The following is a 20,198-nucleotide window of genomic DNA, read 5'->3' on the forward strand; positions in this document are numbered from 1 at the left end:
TCCCTCTACCGTGAGATAGGGTTTGCTGATATTCTGTTGCTTTTCTTTGTCTCTGATTCTGATGATGATACTCTGCTTCATCTGTCGGGAGTGCTCAATGTTTGGGCACCAGAATGAAGGAAATTGTCCCTCAAACAGACCTAATTTTCACCCTAAAACTCAAAATCTCCAACGCTTGACTAATGGAGGTTTTAGCAAAAACTGTTTATTGTTCATCATTTTTCTATGACATTGTTGTTGGGTTTCTATTGTTGTTAAGAAATTGGAGGTGGAAAAGAAGTAAATTTTTGTAACATTTATTTTCAAACTCTCTTTATCTCTCAATTTCTATTTTAAGAGTATATTACCACTTTCATATTAACATTTGGTTATAATTATCATAAATTTAAAAGGGTGGCTGTAATTCCATTTTGGGTCTAAATTCTGGTTATTTTTCTAAATTTTCCGATTGGATTTCAACTTATATTATTGGATTCAAAGTTGTTCAATCCGTCAATCATATTTTTCCATCGCATCATTTTACCCATAATAATTTGTCCATTTTGTTAAAATTTCTATGTTTCTAAACCCCTGATATTTGTTATATAACCGGAATTTGGCACTATGATGAGAGTGTTTTTTTCTTTTCATGTCACTACTTCACAATACTTAAATTATTTATTAGACGAATAACGTATTTTTTAAACACGTAACAAATATTTATTAAACAACAACGCAACTGAGATAAAATCCAAATTGTAATTGGATAATAACCCCCTTTTCCCCACTTCCGTTGGTTTGGCATTGTTTAAAGCTGGTCACTTTAAAGAAGTACTACCCATCACGAACCAGGTGCTTTAAACTCAAAACTTGTCAGACTAGTCTCCAACTTCCAAGTGCCAACCTCATAAAACCCATAAATATTAAAATTAAATTACAAAAAAACATCCGCAAATCATGATTTGCATCGTGGATCGTAGGGTCCAGCCGTCGCCGGAAATGCAGCAGTCCGTGGCAGCCGTGGAGCAAATCGTGGGCTACGATTTCAGGAACAAGAAGCTTCTAGAAGAAGCCCTGACCCACTCCTCCTACTCCGAATCCCCGTCGTACCAGCGCCTCGAATTCATCGGCGACGCAGCTCTCAGCCTCGCCCTCAGCAACTACTTCTTCCTTGCTTATCCTGGGCTCGACCCCGGCACTCTCTCTCTGCTGCGCTCCGCCAATGTCAGCACCGAGAAGCTCGCACGTGTGGCTGTCCGGCACGGCCTTTACCGCCACCTCCGCCACAATGCGCCTGCTCTCCGCGATAAGGTTCATTATAATTAATTAATTAATTATTCTCTTTGTTCTCAATCGATTTCATTTTTTGTGACTCTCTGGATTATGTGTGAAAAGAAAGAAAGAAAGAAAGAACAAAAAGAGGAACATTTACTTGGGTTTTGTTCTTGTTTGTGTTTTCTTGTTGTCTGGATTTTTGTGTTGGAAAAGCTCAACTGTTTCGTAGGTTTTAACTTTGTTTTCTTTTAAGATTTTTCCCATTGTTTTTCCGGGTTAATTTTCTTAAAGGATTGTTGTTGTCAATTAATGGTTTAATTTTAGGATTTGTGTGCAATTTGCTATGAATTTTAGGTTAAGGGGTTCAATGAATCTGTCAAGATAATTTCTTTTGTTTTATTAAGGATTTGGGTTGTTGATTCTTCTTTTTGGTCAGAGATTTGGGTTGTTAATTGAATGGTTTTAATTTGGGGCTTTCTGTGCAATTTGTTCTAAATTTTAGGTTAGGGAGTTTACTGAAGCTGTCACTAGAGAAGACGAGACGCCGCTTGTATATCGTGGTTCTGTGAGAGCTCCTAAGGTTCTTGCGGATATGGTGGAGTCTGTGGCAGCAGCTATGTATGTTGACTTGAACTTTGATCTGGAAAAATTGTGGATGGTGTGTATTTGATTAGCTTTTGTTAAGTTTCCAAGCGTTTAAAATTGGGTGTAACCTGTTAATTTTTGTTGTTGTTGCTGATGTACATTTATAGAAATTTAGGCGCCTTTTGGAGCCTATTGTTACTCTTGAAGAAGTGAAAAGTCAACCGCAACCCGTTACAGTGTTGTTTGAGCTTTGCCAGAAGCACGGGAAACATGTTGATATCAAGCATTGGAGAGATGAGACCAAAAGTATTGCTAGTGTCTATGTTGATGGCGTGTTTGTTGCCTCGGGTTCTTCTGAGCAGAAGGAGATTGCCAAACTCAATGCTGCTAAGATAGCTCTTTTTAAGTTGTCGAAATCGTTAGGTGTAAGTGGCAGATCGATGGAGTTTATTGCCGGAAATGATGGTAAGTTTCAAATTGAAGAAGCAAAACAAAAGTTGCATGAGCTTTGTGACAAGAAGAAGTGGCCTAAACCAATTTACACGTATGAATCTCTTTACCCTTATCATGATCTCTAAACGTATTTGACGTAAAATGTTCTCTATTATTGGAATTAATTTGTCTATTCTGTAGTTATGCATATTTGTATTTGTTTTTCAATTGCAGCATTGAGAAAGATGAAGGTCCTTCACATGAGAGGAGATTTTTATCGTCGGTCAAAATTGCAACTGCGGATGGTGTGCTATGCATGGTGGGAGATGAAAGGTTGAGAATAAAAGATGCGGACAACTCTGCAGCTTCGTCTATGATCTGTGCTTTACAAGAATCTGGTTATATATGATGCAACTCTAATTCTTTTTATGTTCTGAGATATGTGCGTGGTAGGCTCTTGTGCTTCCTGCTGCATTTGAAATATGAATGCATAGGTTAGAGGACAATTCCGTATGCAACTTAAGAGGTTGCAGTTATGCAAGAACAACCATGGATTATAGGAAAATGTTGTGTCTCATGCCTCTAGATTTAGGTTAGGATTTGAGCCTGTAACATTTATTTGTGCTCGTCGTAGTTTTCAGACTGTCTATTCCCCGCTTCAAGCGATTGTTTGATTGGATGGAGTTTACGGGTTGTTTAGGTTCCACAAAGCACTGAAATGAAACAAATGAAAGTTTGTCCTTGTTTTAATTGGATTGGAGCGAGATCTCAATTAGGCATAGCAGTACACTTTGAAAGTTGAAATCAGCAATTAGGTGGTTTCACTGCCAACACTGTTACAGGTGAGATATGGTTCTTCTTAGTCAGCGCAAGGATCTTACCTAGAGATTTGAGGATTGTAGTGTTCAGAATTATGCTACTGAACTTTTTTGCCTCGGTTAGGGCATGATCGAGATCTCGGTCTTCATTAAGTTTTTGATCCTCCGAGTGGTTTAGTTAGAATCTCAGAACATCACAACATTACAAACTCTCTCAAATTCTGGACAGATCGATCAATACAGCCACTCATCAACCTCGCCACCGATACCATTTCCCTCCACTTTGCATGATAGTTCTTCACCATAATACCCACCTCACTCTCCTTAAATCCATATTTTTTTAAGTATTGCAAGAAAATTGTCTTAGAATTGTTGGAGTAATAATAGGAAATATAAAAATAATAAAAGAATTCCAACGTTAATAATCATAAAGAAGATCACAACATCAGTTATGTACAAGATTAATACAAACAACTAGAACTTTGGCAAACCTTATATATCCATACTCTCAAGAAACAGCTCAAATTTGAGGATAAATTTTATCGCCGACAAGCAATGGCTATGAATGCATATAGAACTCGAAGCCTTGTTTCATGAAGAGATGCAACTCTATATCTGAATAACAAAAAAATATAGAATTTTAACATTGTAATGAATTTCATAAGTTTTATAAAAAAATGAATTTATAAACTGATGTATAACATTATTCTAAAAATGAAGTATAAGTTTTACGTAATTTGAAATTAACCTAATAAAATGTAATTTCCCATTTGGTTAGATGTGGTCATTGTGATTTGGTTTATGTGGTCCTGCCACACCACTGATTCACTGAAACTGGACGCAAATGGTAATAGATTACCATGATTCAATATTCATCAACCAATCCCCACATTACAACCTCGGCCGCACTGTTAGCACTTTTTCTCTTTTTCTTTCTCTTTAGCATTTCTTTGGTCTTACTTTTAAGTCTTCCTTTTACTGTTAGGGTTGCTTAACTTAATTGCTTCAACACTATCAACCGCGATCTTCCAATTCAGCAACATGAAACTCTTCACTACCTCAGCGTCCCTCGATCGTGCGCTTCAGCCATCGCCGGAAATGAAAGATGAAGTGATGGCCATGGAGAAAATCGTAGGCCACAACTTCAAGAACAAGAGGCTTCTAGAGGAAGCTCTCACACACTCCTCCATCACTTACCTTCCCTCGTATAAGCGTCTCGCGGTGCTCGGCGACGCCGCCCTTGGCCTCGCTATGAGTAAGCACCTCTTTCTTGCGTACCCCAATATGGATCAAGGCAACTTCTCTAAGCTCCGCTCCGCCAATGTTAGTAGGGTGAAGTTCGCATGCGCCGCTGTAAAACATGGTTTTTATGGCTACCTTCGCCACAGATCACGTGCTCTCGACAATGAGGTCATTGTTTGTGCTCTCTCTGATTTCTTTTAATTGTTACATATTATTTTTGGGAATTGTTGTTATTAGTACTTTAAAAATCTAATTCTATTTTCTTACATCTGTATTTTTCATTTTAATTATAAAAAGTTTAAAATTCAAAATAAGATTTATGAAATATCAATAATAAATTTTTTATTTTTATTTTTAAAATTGAAAAGTCGAATTTGTAATTTGTAGAGGTTTTTAATTTTCAGATGAGCTATTGTTGGCAATTTGGCATACTAAAAGAACAAATTATCATACACTGAAATATAAGAAAAAAAAATGTAATAAAACCGGTGTCAAATGATTTTTTTTTTTTTTTTTTTTGTTTTTGGATGCTTTAAATGCCAATAACATCTCTCTTTCTTTCTCCTCTTTTCTTTTTTTTTTTTTTTTTTTTTTTTTGGGTTTTAAGTGGACCAACAAGGGTTTCACTACGGTAATCCATTCTTTTTGAAGTTGGGACTCACAAAAGCATTCCAAACCCATTTCTTTTGAGAAAAACACTGCTATATCATAACATGAAAAAAAGAGAAAACGGAGACAAAAGAAAGGGAGCAATTATTTGCATTCCAAAAATTTTATTTTATACTTTTTATATACGTATTTTTTTTCTAAACATAGAAAGTTTGGAGTCTAAAATGAGAATTTTAGAATGACAATAACAACTCACTTCAAAAAATGTGTACATATAATTAGTCACTAACATATTACCTGAGCTTTTGATTACCAACTAACTAATGTTAACATTAGTTTCTTATTTCTATGAAGAAGTTTGTAAATGAAACAGTTTCACACATAAGTTGGTATTTTAAAAGCAGGTGCCTCTTTACCCCCTTTTTATGTAAGTTTTTAATGTGTTTTATTGTTGAAATTTGTCTAAAAGATTTGTGGCAGCGTTAAGTAATGGTATTTTTGACTTTTGCTTTTATGAGCAATTTGGTTTAAATTTTAGGTTAGGGAGTTTGCCAAAGAGGTATCGATATGGGATGGAAAAAATGAGGCGACGCGTGTATATGATGGGGCTATACAACCCAGTCGTGTTCTTGCAGAAATTGTGGAGTCAGTGGCAGCTGCTATATACATTGACTTGAACTTTGATCTGGACAAACTATGGATGGTGCGTATTTCATTTGCTTGTTTCATTTTATATTACACTTATGGAAACCTTCATTGAGTTTTTAACAAGGGTTTGGAAATTGGTTTGAACTCTAACTTGTGGGTTTTGTTAGTGTTTGTCTTGGTTTGTGTATTGTTTTGGTAAGTTTTGCAATAGAAATGAATGAGAAATTGATGAACACAAGAAGCTGGAATTGCAAAGAAAATGAAGAAAGAAAAGTGGAGTATGTTGCTCCTCTTGGATTCGATTTGATTCAGTTGCAGATCACAAACACCGAAGAGGAAGGAATATAGTCCTTGCTTCCTTCACACTTGCAGCATGACTCGATCATGTGCAAAACGCATTGATCACTTAAACACGCACAACTAATATAACTACTGGCATACATCCGACAGTCTATTACAAAACATGAACAACATGAGCTTAAACCCAAAAAATGAAAAACAATCTGTTGAATAAAATCTGCACCAATGCTTGTACTTCAACCCTCCTTTCTAAACTTGATACGTATTTGACTCCAAGTAATCCTCTAAGCATGTAGAATCTGTCCTTTTGCAAAGCTTTAGTAAAGACATATGCCAATTGCTCTTCAGACTTGCAATAAATCAGATTGATAACGTTGGAATATTGCAAAGTTTCCCTGATGTGGTAATACCTCCTGCCAATGTGTTTTCATCTTTGGTGAAACACAGGATTCCTTGTTCTTCACCAAAATCCACCAACACAAACTTGAACCACACTGCCCGAACTGTTGCTTCTGCAGCTCTCACACTCAGCCTTTGCAGATGATAAAGCTACACGGTGCTCCTTGACTGAAGCCCAAGAAAAAATCCCACTACCAAATGAAAAAGCATAGGCCAAAGTGCTCTTCATATCAGATTCATCACCTCTTCAATCACTATCACAATATCCAATCAACGGTGATGATTTCCCTTTTTCATATTCAATTCCATTATCCAACAGTACCTTGAATGTACCTTAGGACCTTTTTGGAAGTTCCAAGATGTTTCTTGGTAGGATTGTGCAGAAACCTTTATAACAAACTTGTAAACATTATATCAGGCTTTGCTGTACAAAGCTTCATCTACAAGATCACTTCCATCATCATTTTCAATTTTTCATTCACAGCTAGTGGAGTACTAACTGGTTTACAATCCTTCAATCCAAATTTTCCTAAAAAAGTCCATGCATGTTTTCTTTGGTTTATGAAAATCCCATGCTCAGATTGAACAATTTCCGACAATAAACCAAAATATGCCATCTCATCTCGCTTCGTCATGTTTGCTTTGAACTCATTTATCAACTCAAGACTGCTTCTAGTATAGATAATATCATCCACATAGATTGACACAATAATGGATTCAGATTCACCCCTTGTCTTGATATAGAGTGTAGTTTCACTTGGACTCCTTGTGAAACTACACTTATGCAGATTTGATTCAATTTCTTCGTACCAGGCCCTTGGTGCCTGTTTCAAACCATAAAGTGCTTTCTTGAATCTATAAACCTTGTCTTCAGCTCATGCTACTACAAATCCCTCTGGTTGATCAACATGGACTTCTTCTTGCAAAACACCATTGAGAAATGCAAACTTGACATCATGTTGGTAAAATTTCTAACTTCTCTGAGATGCTAAAGCAATCAACGTTCTTATAGTCCTCGCAGCTGATGCAATAGTTGAAGTTAATACCAAACTTTTAGATTAACTTTTGGCTACAAACCTTACCTTGTGCTTCCGTATAGTGCCATCTAGGTTCAATGTGGTCATGAAAACCCACTTGAATCCAACAATTGGCTTATCCTCAACCAAATCCCATGTGGTCATGAAAACCCACTTGAATCCAACAATTGGCTTATCCTCAACCAAATCCCATGTTTTGTTCTTCTCTATCATTTCAGTCTCTAAATTCATTGCTTTCTTCCAAGCACTATTAGATGCAACTTTCTTCTCATCTCTCATGTTCAATAATACTGACATTACATTTTCTTAGATATCACTGACTTTCTTCAATTTTACTGGAGTATCACGTGAATTACTTGATTCTCCAAAAGTCAATATGTGAATCAACAAATATACGTTGCTGAGAATTTCTCCCTTTTAGCTGAACTTATCTCTCAGTGTTAACCTAAGTCATTTCAATCTCCTTGTGCTTCTCATTCAAATTTAAGTTCACAGGAAATGACATTGAAACATCTTCTTCAGTTTTCCAGTCCAAGTTCCATTTTCATCAAATATCACACTTCTTGAAAGAAAATCTTCTTGACAATCAGATTGTAAATCCTGTAACCCTTATCAATTTTTTCATATCCAACAAAGATTCATTTTTCAAAAACTTCATCCAATTTCTGCCTCAATTACCCTAGAACGTGACAGTAGCAAATGCAGTCAAACACCTTGAGATGCTTAAATCTTGGCCTTCTACCACTGAATGCCTCAAATGGTGTTTTATCTTTCACTGCTTTTGTTGGACATTTGCTGAGAATATACACTGTAGTATTGACTGCTACTCCCCAAAAAGAGAAAGGTAATTTCTTATCATGCAACATGATCTTGGCCATATCAACAATGGTCATTTTCTTACTCTTGCAACACCATTTTGTTGTGGAGAATATGCCATTGCAAGTTACCTCTCAAGTCCCAAATCTTCACAAAAACTTTTAAACTCCATAGAAGTATATTCACCACCTCTATCACTCCTCAATTTCTTGATTTGATATCTACTTTGAAGCTCAGCCATTGCTTTGAATCTCTTGAAAATCTCTGTTAGGGGACTTTTAGGTCGAGGTAGACTTGGACTTTGAGAACGTCCTCTTATCTCCCTTGGTTCGGTTTCGTACCAAGTCCCAAAATATCTCTAAAGAATTAGCACGCCTTAGGAAATATTTCGGTTGGATCAATGACTCGAAGATAGCATGATTTAGGCATGACTTGATCAAGAGAAGCATGATGTGGAAACTAGAAGTTCATCAGTTTAACATGTTGAGAGAGAGAGAGAGAGAGAGAGTTGGCATGGTTGCATGGTGTTCTCTGTTGGATAATTTGGGTTTCCTAGGGTGGCAGCTAGGCTTACGATGGATGGGATACTTATAAGAAGGACATGCAAAATACTAAGGTTGCAAGGTGGTGTTTTTTAGCTATTCTGGTTCTCTGCGTGAAAACTGGGAAATTGGGGATCCTCTCTCTAAGGTTCTCCACATATATTTGTAGCTGAATGATCCATTCCCAAGTTTTCTCTATTTTGGACTTGTTTCTCTCCCCCTTTTCTCCCCAGTTCTCTTGCTACCCCCTATTTTGGTGTAAGGAGGCTAGACTCTAGGACCTACAACGTGTCTTCTTCCCGAGGCGCAGCTTTCCCGGGTTAGCTTTCCGCAGGTGCTACTTTTAGTAGCGTGCTCCATGGATTTCGCTCGTTGAACTTCTGCATAAGCTGGGAAGGAAAGTCAGCATGAAAAGCCTATTTTGAAGGGCTTTCACGTGAACTTAGGGCTTGAATCTAGTTTATTCCTAACCGAACTAGTTAGCTCGTTAGGGAAAGAGGTAAACTAGGTTGATTCTCTCTTAGTACCTGCCTATGTGGACTTCAAAGGTTATGGGCTAGGATCTTTAGGCCCCCAAGTAGCCCAAAGTCTTCTGTAACCTTGAGTCCACATAGGCCCCGATGAATTTTCGTAACCATCCACACCACAATTCACTTGACAAGCCCCAAGTTTGTGAATTGGGCTTATTTTGGCATGACAAATAGGCATGGTGTGATTTATGAATATTCGGTCTAATTACTGGAGCATGACACGTTTGTAAATATGTTTCTTCCTCGATCTCACTCCTTTGCATGTATTTGGGCCTATATATAGGCTTGCATGACAATTGGGCTTCGAGGCTTGGTTGGGCTTGCTTATGATATTTTTGGGCCTCAACAATCTCAAACACTTCTGACTTGTGCTTCAAGAAATACGACCAACACATTCTTGTGCAGTCATCAATGAATGTCAAGAAATATCTATTTCAACCAAGTATTGTCACCTGCATAGGACCACACACATTTGAGTTTATCAACTCTAGTGGATGACTTGCTCTTCAAGTACTTATCTGCTGAAAGCTTCTCTGTGTTGTTTCCCAGCTACATATCCTTCATAGACTCCATCTGATTCTCTCAACTTTGGCAAACCATATACCATTTCTTTGTCTGCCAAGTTGCCAACATTTGCAAACTTTGGAAATTTAGATGACCAAGCTTTTTGTGCCATTCCCAAGCATCTTCTTCAACAGTAGCTTTCAATGCAGCTGGATTCATATCCTCCATAATAAGAGGAAAACACATATTACCAGTCATTTGTACAGTAGCCACATGATGCTCAAGTTTTCTATCTTTAAAGATTGCAACCTTGTCATCTCCAAATACCAGAAAATAACCATGTTTTATCATTTTCCCCACACTCAACAGATTCTCATCCAATCCTGGAACTAGCATCGTTTCTTTGATGTTTCTAGTTCCATACTTGGTCTCAATAACTAATGTACCATTTGCAATGGCTTGTACATCCCATTTTGATTCTTATAGTTACATCTCTGTCAACATTGATAAGCAATGATTCATGTGAGATCATATAGTTACTGTAACCACTATCAATGTACCACACATGTTCATCCTTAACAATTGGTGCGGAATTGCAGGCAAAAAAGCATTGCAGTTTCTTCTCCAGCTTCCTTGGCATAGTGAACTTGTTGCACTATCTTTGCTTCCGCAATCCTTGGCATTGTGACCAAATTTCTCACACTTAGGGCATTTTGGCTTCTCTTTAAACCAACATTCACCATAATGTAAACTGTCACAAGTCCTGCAAATCTCCTTTGAATTCTCCCAACTTCCATTGTACTTTATAACTGCATTAGACTTCACAAACCCCATTTTCTCCTTATTCTTCCAATACTTCTTGCTCTTGGAACCACTAGCCTGTGAGCTATTCCTAGATTGAATATCGAGACAAGTGAAATCCCTCAGTCACATCTCTAGCATCAGCATGCCTCAACAATCTTTTTTCAAAACCCTTGAGAGTTGCTACAACCTTAGTGGGGTCAATCGCACTGATTTTCTTAGTTCCATCAATCATAGACACAATATTATCATATGTTGGGATAAGACTAATCAATAGCTTTTCTACAATCCTCTTATTCGACAATTCTTCACTATAGATTTTCATTTGATTAATCATGACGAATACCTTGAAGTTTCACTGCCATAACTTGTGAATCACCCTTGTATTTCTGCTTCAAGACGTCCTAAGCTTCCTTTGATGTTTCTAGATTTGCAATCCGAGGATAGATCTTGTTGGTTACAGCCCCCTGAATAAGTCCCAATCCCTTTGTATTTTGTAATGAGGTCTTGAATCACGATCTGCTTCTTCTTAGTGAGTTCTTCATCGGACTCATCTGGAAACTCTACACCTTAATCTACAAATTTTCACAGTACTGGGATGTGAAGATAGTCTTCGTCCTAATACACCAAAAGTCGTAGTTGACTCCAGTGATCGGAGCTCGAAGCTCAGCTCCACATTCAGCCATTTCGTTCTTCGATTCAACTAAGTTCTTCGTTGAAAACCCAGAAAACTCAAATCACAGTTTCACACCCCTTGATTCAAGTCAAACTAAGCTCTGAGGACATGTTAGTGTTTGTATTGGTTTGTGTATTGTTTTGGTAAGTTTTAAAATAGAACTCAATGAGAAATTGATGAATGCAAGAATCTGGAATCGCAAAGAAAATGAAGGAAGAAAAGTAGAGTACGTTGGTCCTCTTGGATTCGATTTGATTCAGTTACACATCACACACACACTGAAGAGGATGGAATATAGCCGTTGTTTCCTTCACACTTGCAGCATGACTCAATTACCTGCACAACAGGTTAATCACTTAAAAACACATGGCTGCTATAACAACTGGCATACATACAACGGTCTATAATGATATAATCTTAGTCGTCTATTACAAAACGTGAACAAAAAGAACTTAAACCCAGACTATGAAAAACAATCTGTTTAAGAAATTCTGCACTAATGCTTATCCTTCAACAGTTTTTATGTTAATTATCTGTTGTGGTACATTTGTAGAAATTTAAGCATCTTTTGGAGCCTATAATTACTCTCGAAGGATTGTCAGATCACCCTGTGTCAGAGTTGTATAAGCTTTGCCAGAAGCATGGAAAGTTCGTTAAAATCAAGGAGGACATAAATGATACCAAAAATTTAAGTATTGCTAGTGTGTATGTTGATGGTATCTTAATTGCCTCGGCTTCTTATAAACATATGGCAATTGCAAGGCTTCATGCTGCAAGAAAAGCTCTACCTGAGTTGTCCAAAACATTCGGCATAAGCTCTGAGTTGGTTGAAGTTGCTGCTGAAAATGAAGCCAAACAGAATTTGAATGTGCTTTGTGACAAGAAGAGGATCCCTAGACCAACTTACAAGTACGAACATCTTCAATTACTTTTTTTTTTTGTTTATAGAAATATGTTGTCATAATATTTTAAATAATCCATGCATATTTACTTTTCTAATGTAGCAAAGAGAAAGAATCTGGTCCTGCACATGAGAAGAGATTTGTATCATCAGTTGAAATTTCAACTTTAGAGCTAAAAATGATGGGAGATGAAAGGTCGAGAATAAAAGATGCGGAGAATTCTGCCGCTGCCTTGATGATCCTTGGTTTACTACAGTCTGATACTACGACCAACACCGAAGAAGCAGCTAATAGTAGGATTGGTTATTTTCCCTCAGTACTCTACAGACTTTGGGTTATGATTCGTTGGGTGACAAGGCTGCTTGTCTTTTGCTTCAAAGGAATAAGCCTGTTAGTTATTTTCTTTACTGTGGTCAAATTAGTTATTGGGTAGCCTTTCCCTTTATTTCCATATTTGGAGGTCACTCTTGATTCCTCTTGGAATGAATGTTAATCATGTTCTATATTCATGTAAACCACCAGATTTCGCAACCCATGACAAGGAGAAATTTTTATAGTGGCACAGTATCAAGACAAAACATATGAAGAAATTTGTATCCTCAGATAAAATTGCACCGCGGATGGTGTGCTATCATGACAGGAGATGAAATGTTGAGAATAAAAGATGTGGACAACTCTGCAGCTTCGTTGATGACCTGTGCTGTACAAGAATCTGGTTATATATGATACAACTCTGATTTTTTATTCTTCTTCCTGAGATATAGATGTGCTTTGTATGTATGGTAGGCTCTTGTACCTGCTGTTGCATTTGAAATTTGAATGCATAGGTTAGAGGAAAATTCCGTATGGCTGGAGTCCTGCGAGAATAACCATGGATTATCGGAAAATAAAGTGTTTCATGCCTATAGGATTTAGGTTAGGATTTGATCCTGTAACATGTGGTTTGTGCTCACCGTAGTTTTCGGACCGGGTGTGCCCTTTTTCAAGTGTTGGCATGATTGGATAGAGTTTACTGGCAGTTTAAGTTCGACAGAGCAATTTTGTATCAAAATTTATATGATCTAAAGCAAGTGACCTACAATCAAGCTACCAGAGCAGGAACTAAAGTTGAGAAGACATGGAGAGACAAAATTAAACAAGTGCAAGTTTGTCCTTGTCTCGGCTCTTAAAGCTACCAGAGCAGATTAGGCATAGAAGAACTCTTTAAAAGTTAAAGTCCTAAATTAGGTGGTTTCACTGCTAACATTAATTGCTGCAGGTGAGGTATGGTGCTTAGTCAGTGCAAGGAGCTTACCTAGATATTGTTGAGAATGAATCCTACATTGATGGAAGGAGATATCTTGCATGAAGCCAAATGGTATCAGAGCATTACGTGCTCAGCCAAATGGTCACACACGCTCTACGTCATCCCATTTCTATTATCCACGTGCTAGGCTTGATCAATATAGCCACTTCCCTCCACTTTGCATGGTTGTTCTTCACCGTAATACCCCCTCACACTCCTTATCCATTACAATTTTTACAACGTCGCTCAAACTCTCCCTTGAAAACCGCCCATCTTCTCTCTCCACCTCCATAGCAACCTTGAGCTCTTTAACCAGCAACTTGGTTACCAAGACCTGTTTCACCAGTCGTGGAACCAAAACAATCTGATTTTCACTCAACAAAGACTCGCGCATTGACGCAAACCCACGGTGAACAAAGCAAACAACTGCTGGGTGGCTCAAGATCGACGTTAGGCTGTTTAGTGATGCGTCAGTAAAGCTTTAGGCGGAGGCAGAAGCTATGCGCGCTGGCCTCACTGAATGCTTGGAAAAAGGGTTACGGAATATTGAAGTAGAAGTGGATGTGAAAGGTCTGGTTGAGATGCTGAAAACTGGGGAGGTTTTGGATACATCGGTGGAAGGTATTCTAACGCAAAATCAATTGTTAAAAGTTGAGAAACTCAAGATGTTTAAACTTTTGATGCAAATGGGGAATCGATTCCGATGATTCATCAACCAATCCCTACATGACAACCTCGGCCACACTGTATTGCCCTTTTTCTTTTTTCTTTTCCTTTAACATTCTTTTCCGCGCAAATGGGGAATAGATTCCTTACTTATACTAAGAAGGTTGCTTTCCATCACTACTTAAGAGAATTTTCTGGTACTTCCAATTCCAAATCCAACTAGATAGTTTTACTTCACCACACCTCAACGGCGATATTCCAATTCAGCAACATGAAGCTCTTCACTAAGTCAGCATCCCTCGATCGCAATCTCCAGCCATCGCCGGAAATGAAAGACAAAGTGATGGCCATGGAGAAAATCGTAGGCCACAACTTCAAGAACAAGAGGCTTCTAGAGGAAGCTCTTACACACTCCTCCATCACTTGCTCTCCCTCGTATAAGCGTCTCGCGGTGCTTGGCGACGCCACCCTTGAACTCGCTATGAGTAATCACCTCTTTCTTGCTTACCCCAACATGGATCAAGGCAACTTCACTAATCTCCGCTCCGCCAATGTTAATAACGTGAAGTTCGCATGCGCCGCTGTAAAACATGGTTTTTATGGCTGCCTTAACCAATCATCTGCTTTCGATGATGAGGTCATTGTTTGAGCTCTCTCTGGTTTCTTTTAATTGTTACATACTGTATTATTATTATTTTTGGTACTATTTTAAGTTGAAAAGTTGAATTTGCAATTTGGGGAGGTTTTTAACTTTCAGAGAAGCTATTACTGGCTATTTGGCATATTAAAAAAAAATAGTACGTCATAAACAAATGTAATAAAACTCGTGCAGGATGAAGGTTTTTGTTTCTTTAAATGCCAATTATAACATCTCTTTTTTATTTGTATAATAAGTTAAATATTATATTTGACCTCATGTGTGTTCAGAAAAGACTGATATATTTTAACATATAACATGAAAAAAGAGATAAAAAAAATGTGTATATATAATTAGTCACTAACATATTACATGAACTTTTGATTACCATCTAACTAATGTGAACATTTCTTATTTCTATGAAGAAGTTTGTAAATGAAACGGTCGCATAAGTTAGTATCTTAAAGCGGGTGCCTCTTTACTAGACCTGGCAAACGGGTCGTGTCTGTCGTGTTCGTGTCGTTTTCGTGTAACACCTGTTATCTTAACGGGTCGTGTCGTGTCACACCCGTTATCTTAACGGGTCCTTAACAGGTCGTGTCACTTTACCCAACGGGTAAAGTGACCCGACCCGTTATGACCCGTTATGACCCGTTAAGAAAAAAAAATATTTTTTTTAAAATTTGCACATACCACACATTGCGACATAAATATTACTTGAAAACATTAAAACATTTCTCGTTCAAGTACTATATCTACACTCGAAAATGAAAGCCTAATAAAAAAAATAATACATACACTACTAATCTATTACAAATATTAAATGTGCAAGGATAAAGAGTTTTTGTTTTTAAGATTGACTAACACTTAGAGTTTATTTATACTTTTATTAAGTATAACATAAGATTTTGTGGTATCCACTTGTGTAAATATTTTAAATTGAAGATCGAATTCATTCATTGTATTCATATAGGGTAAAGGAGTGTAGTTATAAAAAATCATCAAAATCGGAGTTAAAATAACCGTTAAATCGTGATTTTTCGTTTATAACCGTTGAAAAGCTTTGTCCCGTTACTTGATCTCTGAATGTTTTTTTTTTGTGATTTTTTGCTGATGTGATCTCCAAGCATATACAAACAATTTTGACGGTTTGGATCGTTGAAATTAGTTTTGGAGAATTCGTAAAACGATAGATTGACTAACGCTTAGAGTTTATTTATACTTTTATTAAGTATAACATAAGATTTTGTGGTATCCACTTGTGTAAATATTTTAAATTGAAGATCGAATTCATTCATTGTATTCATATAAGGTCAAGGAGTGTAGTTATAAAAAAATCATCAAAATCGGAGTTAAAATAACCGTTAAATCGTGATTTTTCGTTTATAACCGTTGAAAAGCTTTGTCCCGTTACTTGATCTCTGAATGTTTTTTTTTTGTGATTTTTTGCTGATGTGATCTCCAAGCATATACAAACAATTTTGACGGTTTGGATCGTTGAAATTAGTTTTGGAGAATTCGTAAAACGATAGATTGACTAACGCTTAGAGTTTATTTATACTTTTATTAAGTATAACATAAGATTTTGTGGTATCCACTTGTGTAAATATTTTAAATTGAAGATCGAATTCATTCATTGTATTCATATAGGGTCAATGAGTGTAGTTATAAAAAATCATCAAAATCGGAGTTAAAATAACCGTTAAATCGTGATTTTGCATTTATAACCGTTGAAAAGCTTTGTCCCGTTTACTTGATCTCTGAATGTTTTTTTTTTGTGATTTTTTGCTGATGTGATCTCCAAGCATATACAAACAATTTTGACGGTTTGGATCGTTGAAATTAGTTTTGGAGAATTCGTAAAACGATAGATTGACTAACACTTAGAGTTTATTTATACTTTTATTAAGTATAACATAAGATTTTGTGGTATCAACTTGTGTAAATATTTTAAATTGAAGATCGAATTCATTCATTGTATTCATATAAAGTCAAGGAGTGTAGTTATAAAAAATCATCAAAATCGGAGTTAAAATAACCGTTAAATCGTGATTTTTCGTTTATAACCGTTGAAAAGCTTTGTCCCCTTACTTGATCTCTGAATGTTTTTTTTTTGTGATTTTTTGCTGATGTGATCTCCAAGCATATACAAACAATTTTGACGGTTTGGATCGTTGAAATTAGTTTTGGAGAATTCGTAAAACGATAGATTGACTAACGCTTAGAGTTTATTTATACTTTTATTAAGTATAACATAAGATTTTGTGGTATCCACTTGTGTAAATATTTTAAATTGAAGATCGAATTCATTCATTGTATTCATATAGGGTCAAGGAGTGTAGTTATAAAAAATCATCAAAATCGGAGTTAAAATAACCGTTAAATCGTGATTTTTCATTTATAACCGTTGAAAAGCTTTGTCCCGTTTACTTGATCTCTGAATGTTTTTTTTTTGTGATTTTTTGCTGATGTGATCTCCAAGCATATACAAACAATTTTGACGGTTTGGATCGTTGAAATGAGTTTTGGAGAATTCGTAAAACGATAGATTGACTAACACTTAGAGTTTATTTATACTTAGATTCACCACTTCTATTAATTTTCATTTTTCCCTCTCTTTTTTGTTTCCTTTTCAACTTTTTCTTATCATTTTCACTTTTCCCTCCAACATCTTTCCCTAATTGAATTCCCTCACTTTTTTGTTTTATTTTCAACTTTTCTTAACATTTTCATTTTCCCTCCATTTTTTTTTTCAAAAAGGGCGGCAAGTTGGCAAATGGCAATGGCAAGAAATTGATTATTGAAATTTGAGAATGGAAACAAATCACATATGAGTCCTGACGCATCAAATTTCAATGGATGCAAAATCATGCAAATATGCAATGCATGATCATGCATATTAAATTATTAATTAATAATTATTATAGTTTTTATAAAATTTAATATATATATATATATAATTAGTATAGATAGACTTAATATTTTGGGGGTATAATTATTATAGTATATATAATTATTATAATTATTATAAATTTTATAGTTAATTTAATATATATATATATATTTATTATAATTTTTAGGGGTATAAAATTGTAAAATTAATGTATATAATTATTACAGTATTTTTTGAGGGTTATAAAATTATAAAAATAATATTTTGCTTATCGTGTATCGTGTTTACTCACGTGTATACCCGACCCAACCCGTTATCTTAACAGGTGCTTATCGGGTTACCCGATAAGACCCGATTCGTTATCGTGTCGACCCAAACACCTGTTAATTTCGTGTCGTGTCGTGTCGGGTTATCGGGTCGTGTCAGAAATTGCCAGGTCTACTCTTTACCCCCTTTTGATGTAACTTTTCTCGTGTTTTTCTTGTTTAAGTTTGTTTAAAAGAATTGTGGTAGCGTTAAGTAATGGTGTTTTTACTTTTGGTTTTATGAGCAATTTGGTTTAAATTTTAGGTTGGGGAGTTTGCCAAAGCGGTATCGGAATGGAATGAAAAATATGAGATGACGCTTGCGTATGATGGGACCATACAACCCAATCATGTTCTTGGAGATATTGTGGAGTCAGTGGCAGCTGCTATATACATTGACTTGAACTTTGATCTGGACAAACTATGGATGGTGCGTATTTCATTTGCTTGTTTCTTTTTATATGACAATTATGGAAATCTTTCATTGAGTTTTTAATTAGGGTTTGAAAGTTTGTTCGAACTCTAACTAGTGGTTTTTGTGTTAATTATCTGTTGTGGTACATTTGTAGAAATTTAAGCATCTTTTGGAGCCTATAATTACTCTCGAAGGATTGTCAGATCACCCTGTGTCAGAGTTGTATAAGCTTTGCCAGAAGCATGGAAAGTTCGTCAAAATCAAGGAGGACATAAATGATACCAAAAATTTAAGTATTGCTAGTGTGTATGTTGATGGCATCTTAATTGCCTCGGCTTCTTATAAACATATGGCAATTGCAAGGCTTCATGCTGCAAGAAAAGCTCTACCTGAGTTGTCCAAAACATTCGGCATAAGCTCTGAGTTGGTTGAAGTTGCTGCTGAAAATGAAGCCAAACAGAATTTGAATGTGCTTTGTGACAAGAAGAGGATCCCTAGACCAACTTACAAGTACGAACATCTTCAATTACTTTTTTTTTTTGTTTATAGAAATATGTTGTCATAATATTTTAAATAATCCACGCATATTTACTTTTCTAATGTAGCAGAGAGAAAGAATCTGGTCCTGCACATGAGAAGAGAATTGTATCATCAGTTGAAATTTCAACTTTAGAGCTAAAAATGATGGGAGATGAAAGGTCGAGAATAACAGATGCGGAGAATTCTGCGGCTGCCTTGATGATCCTTGGTTTACTACAATCTGATGCTATGACCAACACCAAAGAAGCAGCTAATAGTAGGATTGGTTATTTTCCCTCAGTACTCTACAGACTTTGGGTTATGATTCGTTGGGTGACAAGGCTGCTTGTTTTTTGTTTCAAAGGAATAAGTCTGTTAGTTATTTTCTTTACTGTGGTCAAATTAGTTATTGGATAGCCCTTCCCTGTATTTCCATATTTGGAGGTCACACTTGATTCCTCTTGGAATTTCAAAGAGCTTGTTTGTATGGCCTCGTTTGATGTTCAGGACTAAATAAGAATGTTGGTCATGGATTGAATGTTAATCATGTTCTATATTCATGTGTACCACCAGATTTCGCAACCCATGACAAGGAGAAATTTTTATGGGTGGCACAGTATCAAGACAAAACATAAGAAGAAATTTGTATCCTCAGTTAAAATTGCAACCGCGGATGGTGTGCTTTCGTGATAGGAGATGAAATGTCGAGAATAAAAGATGTGGACAACTCTGCAGCTTCGTTGATGATCTGTGCTGTACAAGAATCTGGTTATATATGATACAACTCTGATTTTTTATTCTTCTTCCTGAGATATATATGTGCTTTGTATGTGTGGTGGGCTCTTGTACCTCCTGTTGCATTTGAAATTTGAATGCATAGGTTAGAGGAAAATTCCGTATGGCTGGAGTCCTGCAAGAATAACCATGGATTATAGGAAAATAATGTGTTTCATGCCTATAGGATTTAGGTTAGGATTTGATCCTGTAAAATGTGGTTTGTGCTCACGTAGTTAATTAGGCATAGAAGTACTCTTTAAAAGTTAAAGTCGTCGATTAGGCTTCACTGCTAGCATTAACTGTTGCAGGTGAGGTATGGTGCTTAGTCAGTGCAAGGAGCTTACTTAGAGATTGTTGAGAATGAATCCCAAATTGATGGGAGGAGATATCTTGCATGAAGCCAAATGGTATCAGAGCACCATGCGCTCAGCCAAATGGTCACAAGCGCTCAACGTCATCCCATTTCTATTGTCCACGTGCTAGGCTTGATCAATATAGTCACTTCCCTCCACTTTGCATGGTTGTTTTTCACAGTAATACCCCCTCACTCTCCCTATCCCTTACAATTTTTACAACGTCGCTCAAGCTCTGCTTTGAAAACCGCCC

General features: G+C 36.5%; 3 protein-coding genes across 3 annotated transcripts; all 3 read left to right on the forward strand.

Moving 5' to 3' along the window:
- Positions 1-829: 829 nt before the first annotated feature.
- On the forward strand, positions 830-3,021 carry LOC137743671 (ribonuclease 3-like protein 2). Its single transcript, XM_068483604.1, has 4 exons — positions 830-1,290; positions 1,757-1,912; positions 2,007-2,383; positions 2,506-3,021. Exons 1-4 carry the CDS (start codon positions 937-939, stop codon positions 2,678-2,680), a joined length of 1,062 nt encoding a protein of 353 aa, XP_068339705.1. The 5' UTR covers positions 830-936; the 3' UTR covers positions 2,681-3,021.
- Positions 3,022-3,989: 968 nt separating this feature from the next.
- On the forward strand, positions 3,990-12,837 carry LOC137742510 (ribonuclease 3-like protein 2). The gene is made up of 4 exons (XM_068482395.1): positions 3,990-4,499; positions 5,479-5,643; positions 11,747-12,102; positions 12,198-12,837. The coding sequence occupies exons 1-4, from the start codon at positions 4,131-4,133 to the stop codon at positions 12,526-12,528; spliced, it is 1,221 nt and encodes a 406-aa protein (XP_068338496.1). The 5' UTR covers positions 3,990-4,130; the 3' UTR covers positions 12,529-12,837.
- Positions 12,838-14,254: 1,417 nt separating this feature from the next.
- On the forward strand, positions 14,255-19,824 carry LOC137743653 (ribonuclease 3-like protein 2). The gene is made up of 4 exons (XM_068483585.1): positions 14,255-14,683; positions 18,147-18,311; positions 18,451-18,806; positions 18,902-19,824. The coding sequence occupies exons 1-4, from the start codon at positions 14,318-14,320 to the stop codon at positions 19,230-19,232; spliced, it is 1,218 nt and encodes a 405-aa protein (XP_068339686.1). The 5' UTR covers positions 14,255-14,317; the 3' UTR covers positions 19,233-19,824.
- Positions 19,825-20,198: the final 374 nt, after the last annotated feature.

This window comes from Pyrus communis, chromosome 8, assembly GCF_963583255.1.
Source record: "Pyrus communis chromosome 8, drPyrComm1.1, whole genome shotgun sequence".
Taxonomy (NCBI): Eukaryota; Viridiplantae; Streptophyta; class Magnoliopsida; order Rosales; family Rosaceae; genus Pyrus; species Pyrus communis.

Coding starts and splice junctions, on each gene's coding strand:
- LOC137743671 (XM_068483604.1), top strand. CDS start 937: ATGATTTGCATCGTGGATCGTAGGGTCCAGCCGTCGCCGGAAATGCAG. Junction 1,291..1,756: donor CGCCTGCTCTCCGCGATAAG/GTTCATTATAAT, acceptor TCTAAATTTTAG/GTTAGGGAGTTTACTGAAGC. Junction 1,913..2,006: donor ATCTGGAAAAATTGTGGATG/GTGTGTATTTGA, acceptor GTACATTTATAG/AAATTTAGGCGCCTTTTGGA.
- LOC137742510 (XM_068482395.1), top strand. CDS start 4,131: ATGAAACTCTTCACTACCTCAGCGTCCCTCGATCGTGCGCTTCAGCCA. Junction 4,500..5,478: donor CACGTGCTCTCGACAATGAG/GTCATTGTTTGT, acceptor TTTAAATTTTAG/GTTAGGGAGTTTGCCAAAGA. Junction 5,644..11,746: donor ATCTGGACAAACTATGGATG/GTGCGTATTTCA, acceptor GTACATTTGTAG/AAATTTAAGCATCTTTTGGA.
- LOC137743653 (XM_068483585.1), top strand. CDS start 14,318: ATGAAGCTCTTCACTAAGTCAGCATCCCTCGATCGCAATCTCCAGCCA. Junction 14,684..18,146: donor CATCTGCTTTCGATGATGAG/GTCATTGTTTGA, acceptor TTTAAATTTTAG/GTTGGGGAGTTTGCCAAAGC. Junction 18,312..18,450: donor ATCTGGACAAACTATGGATG/GTGCGTATTTCA, acceptor GTACATTTGTAG/AAATTTAAGCATCTTTTGGA.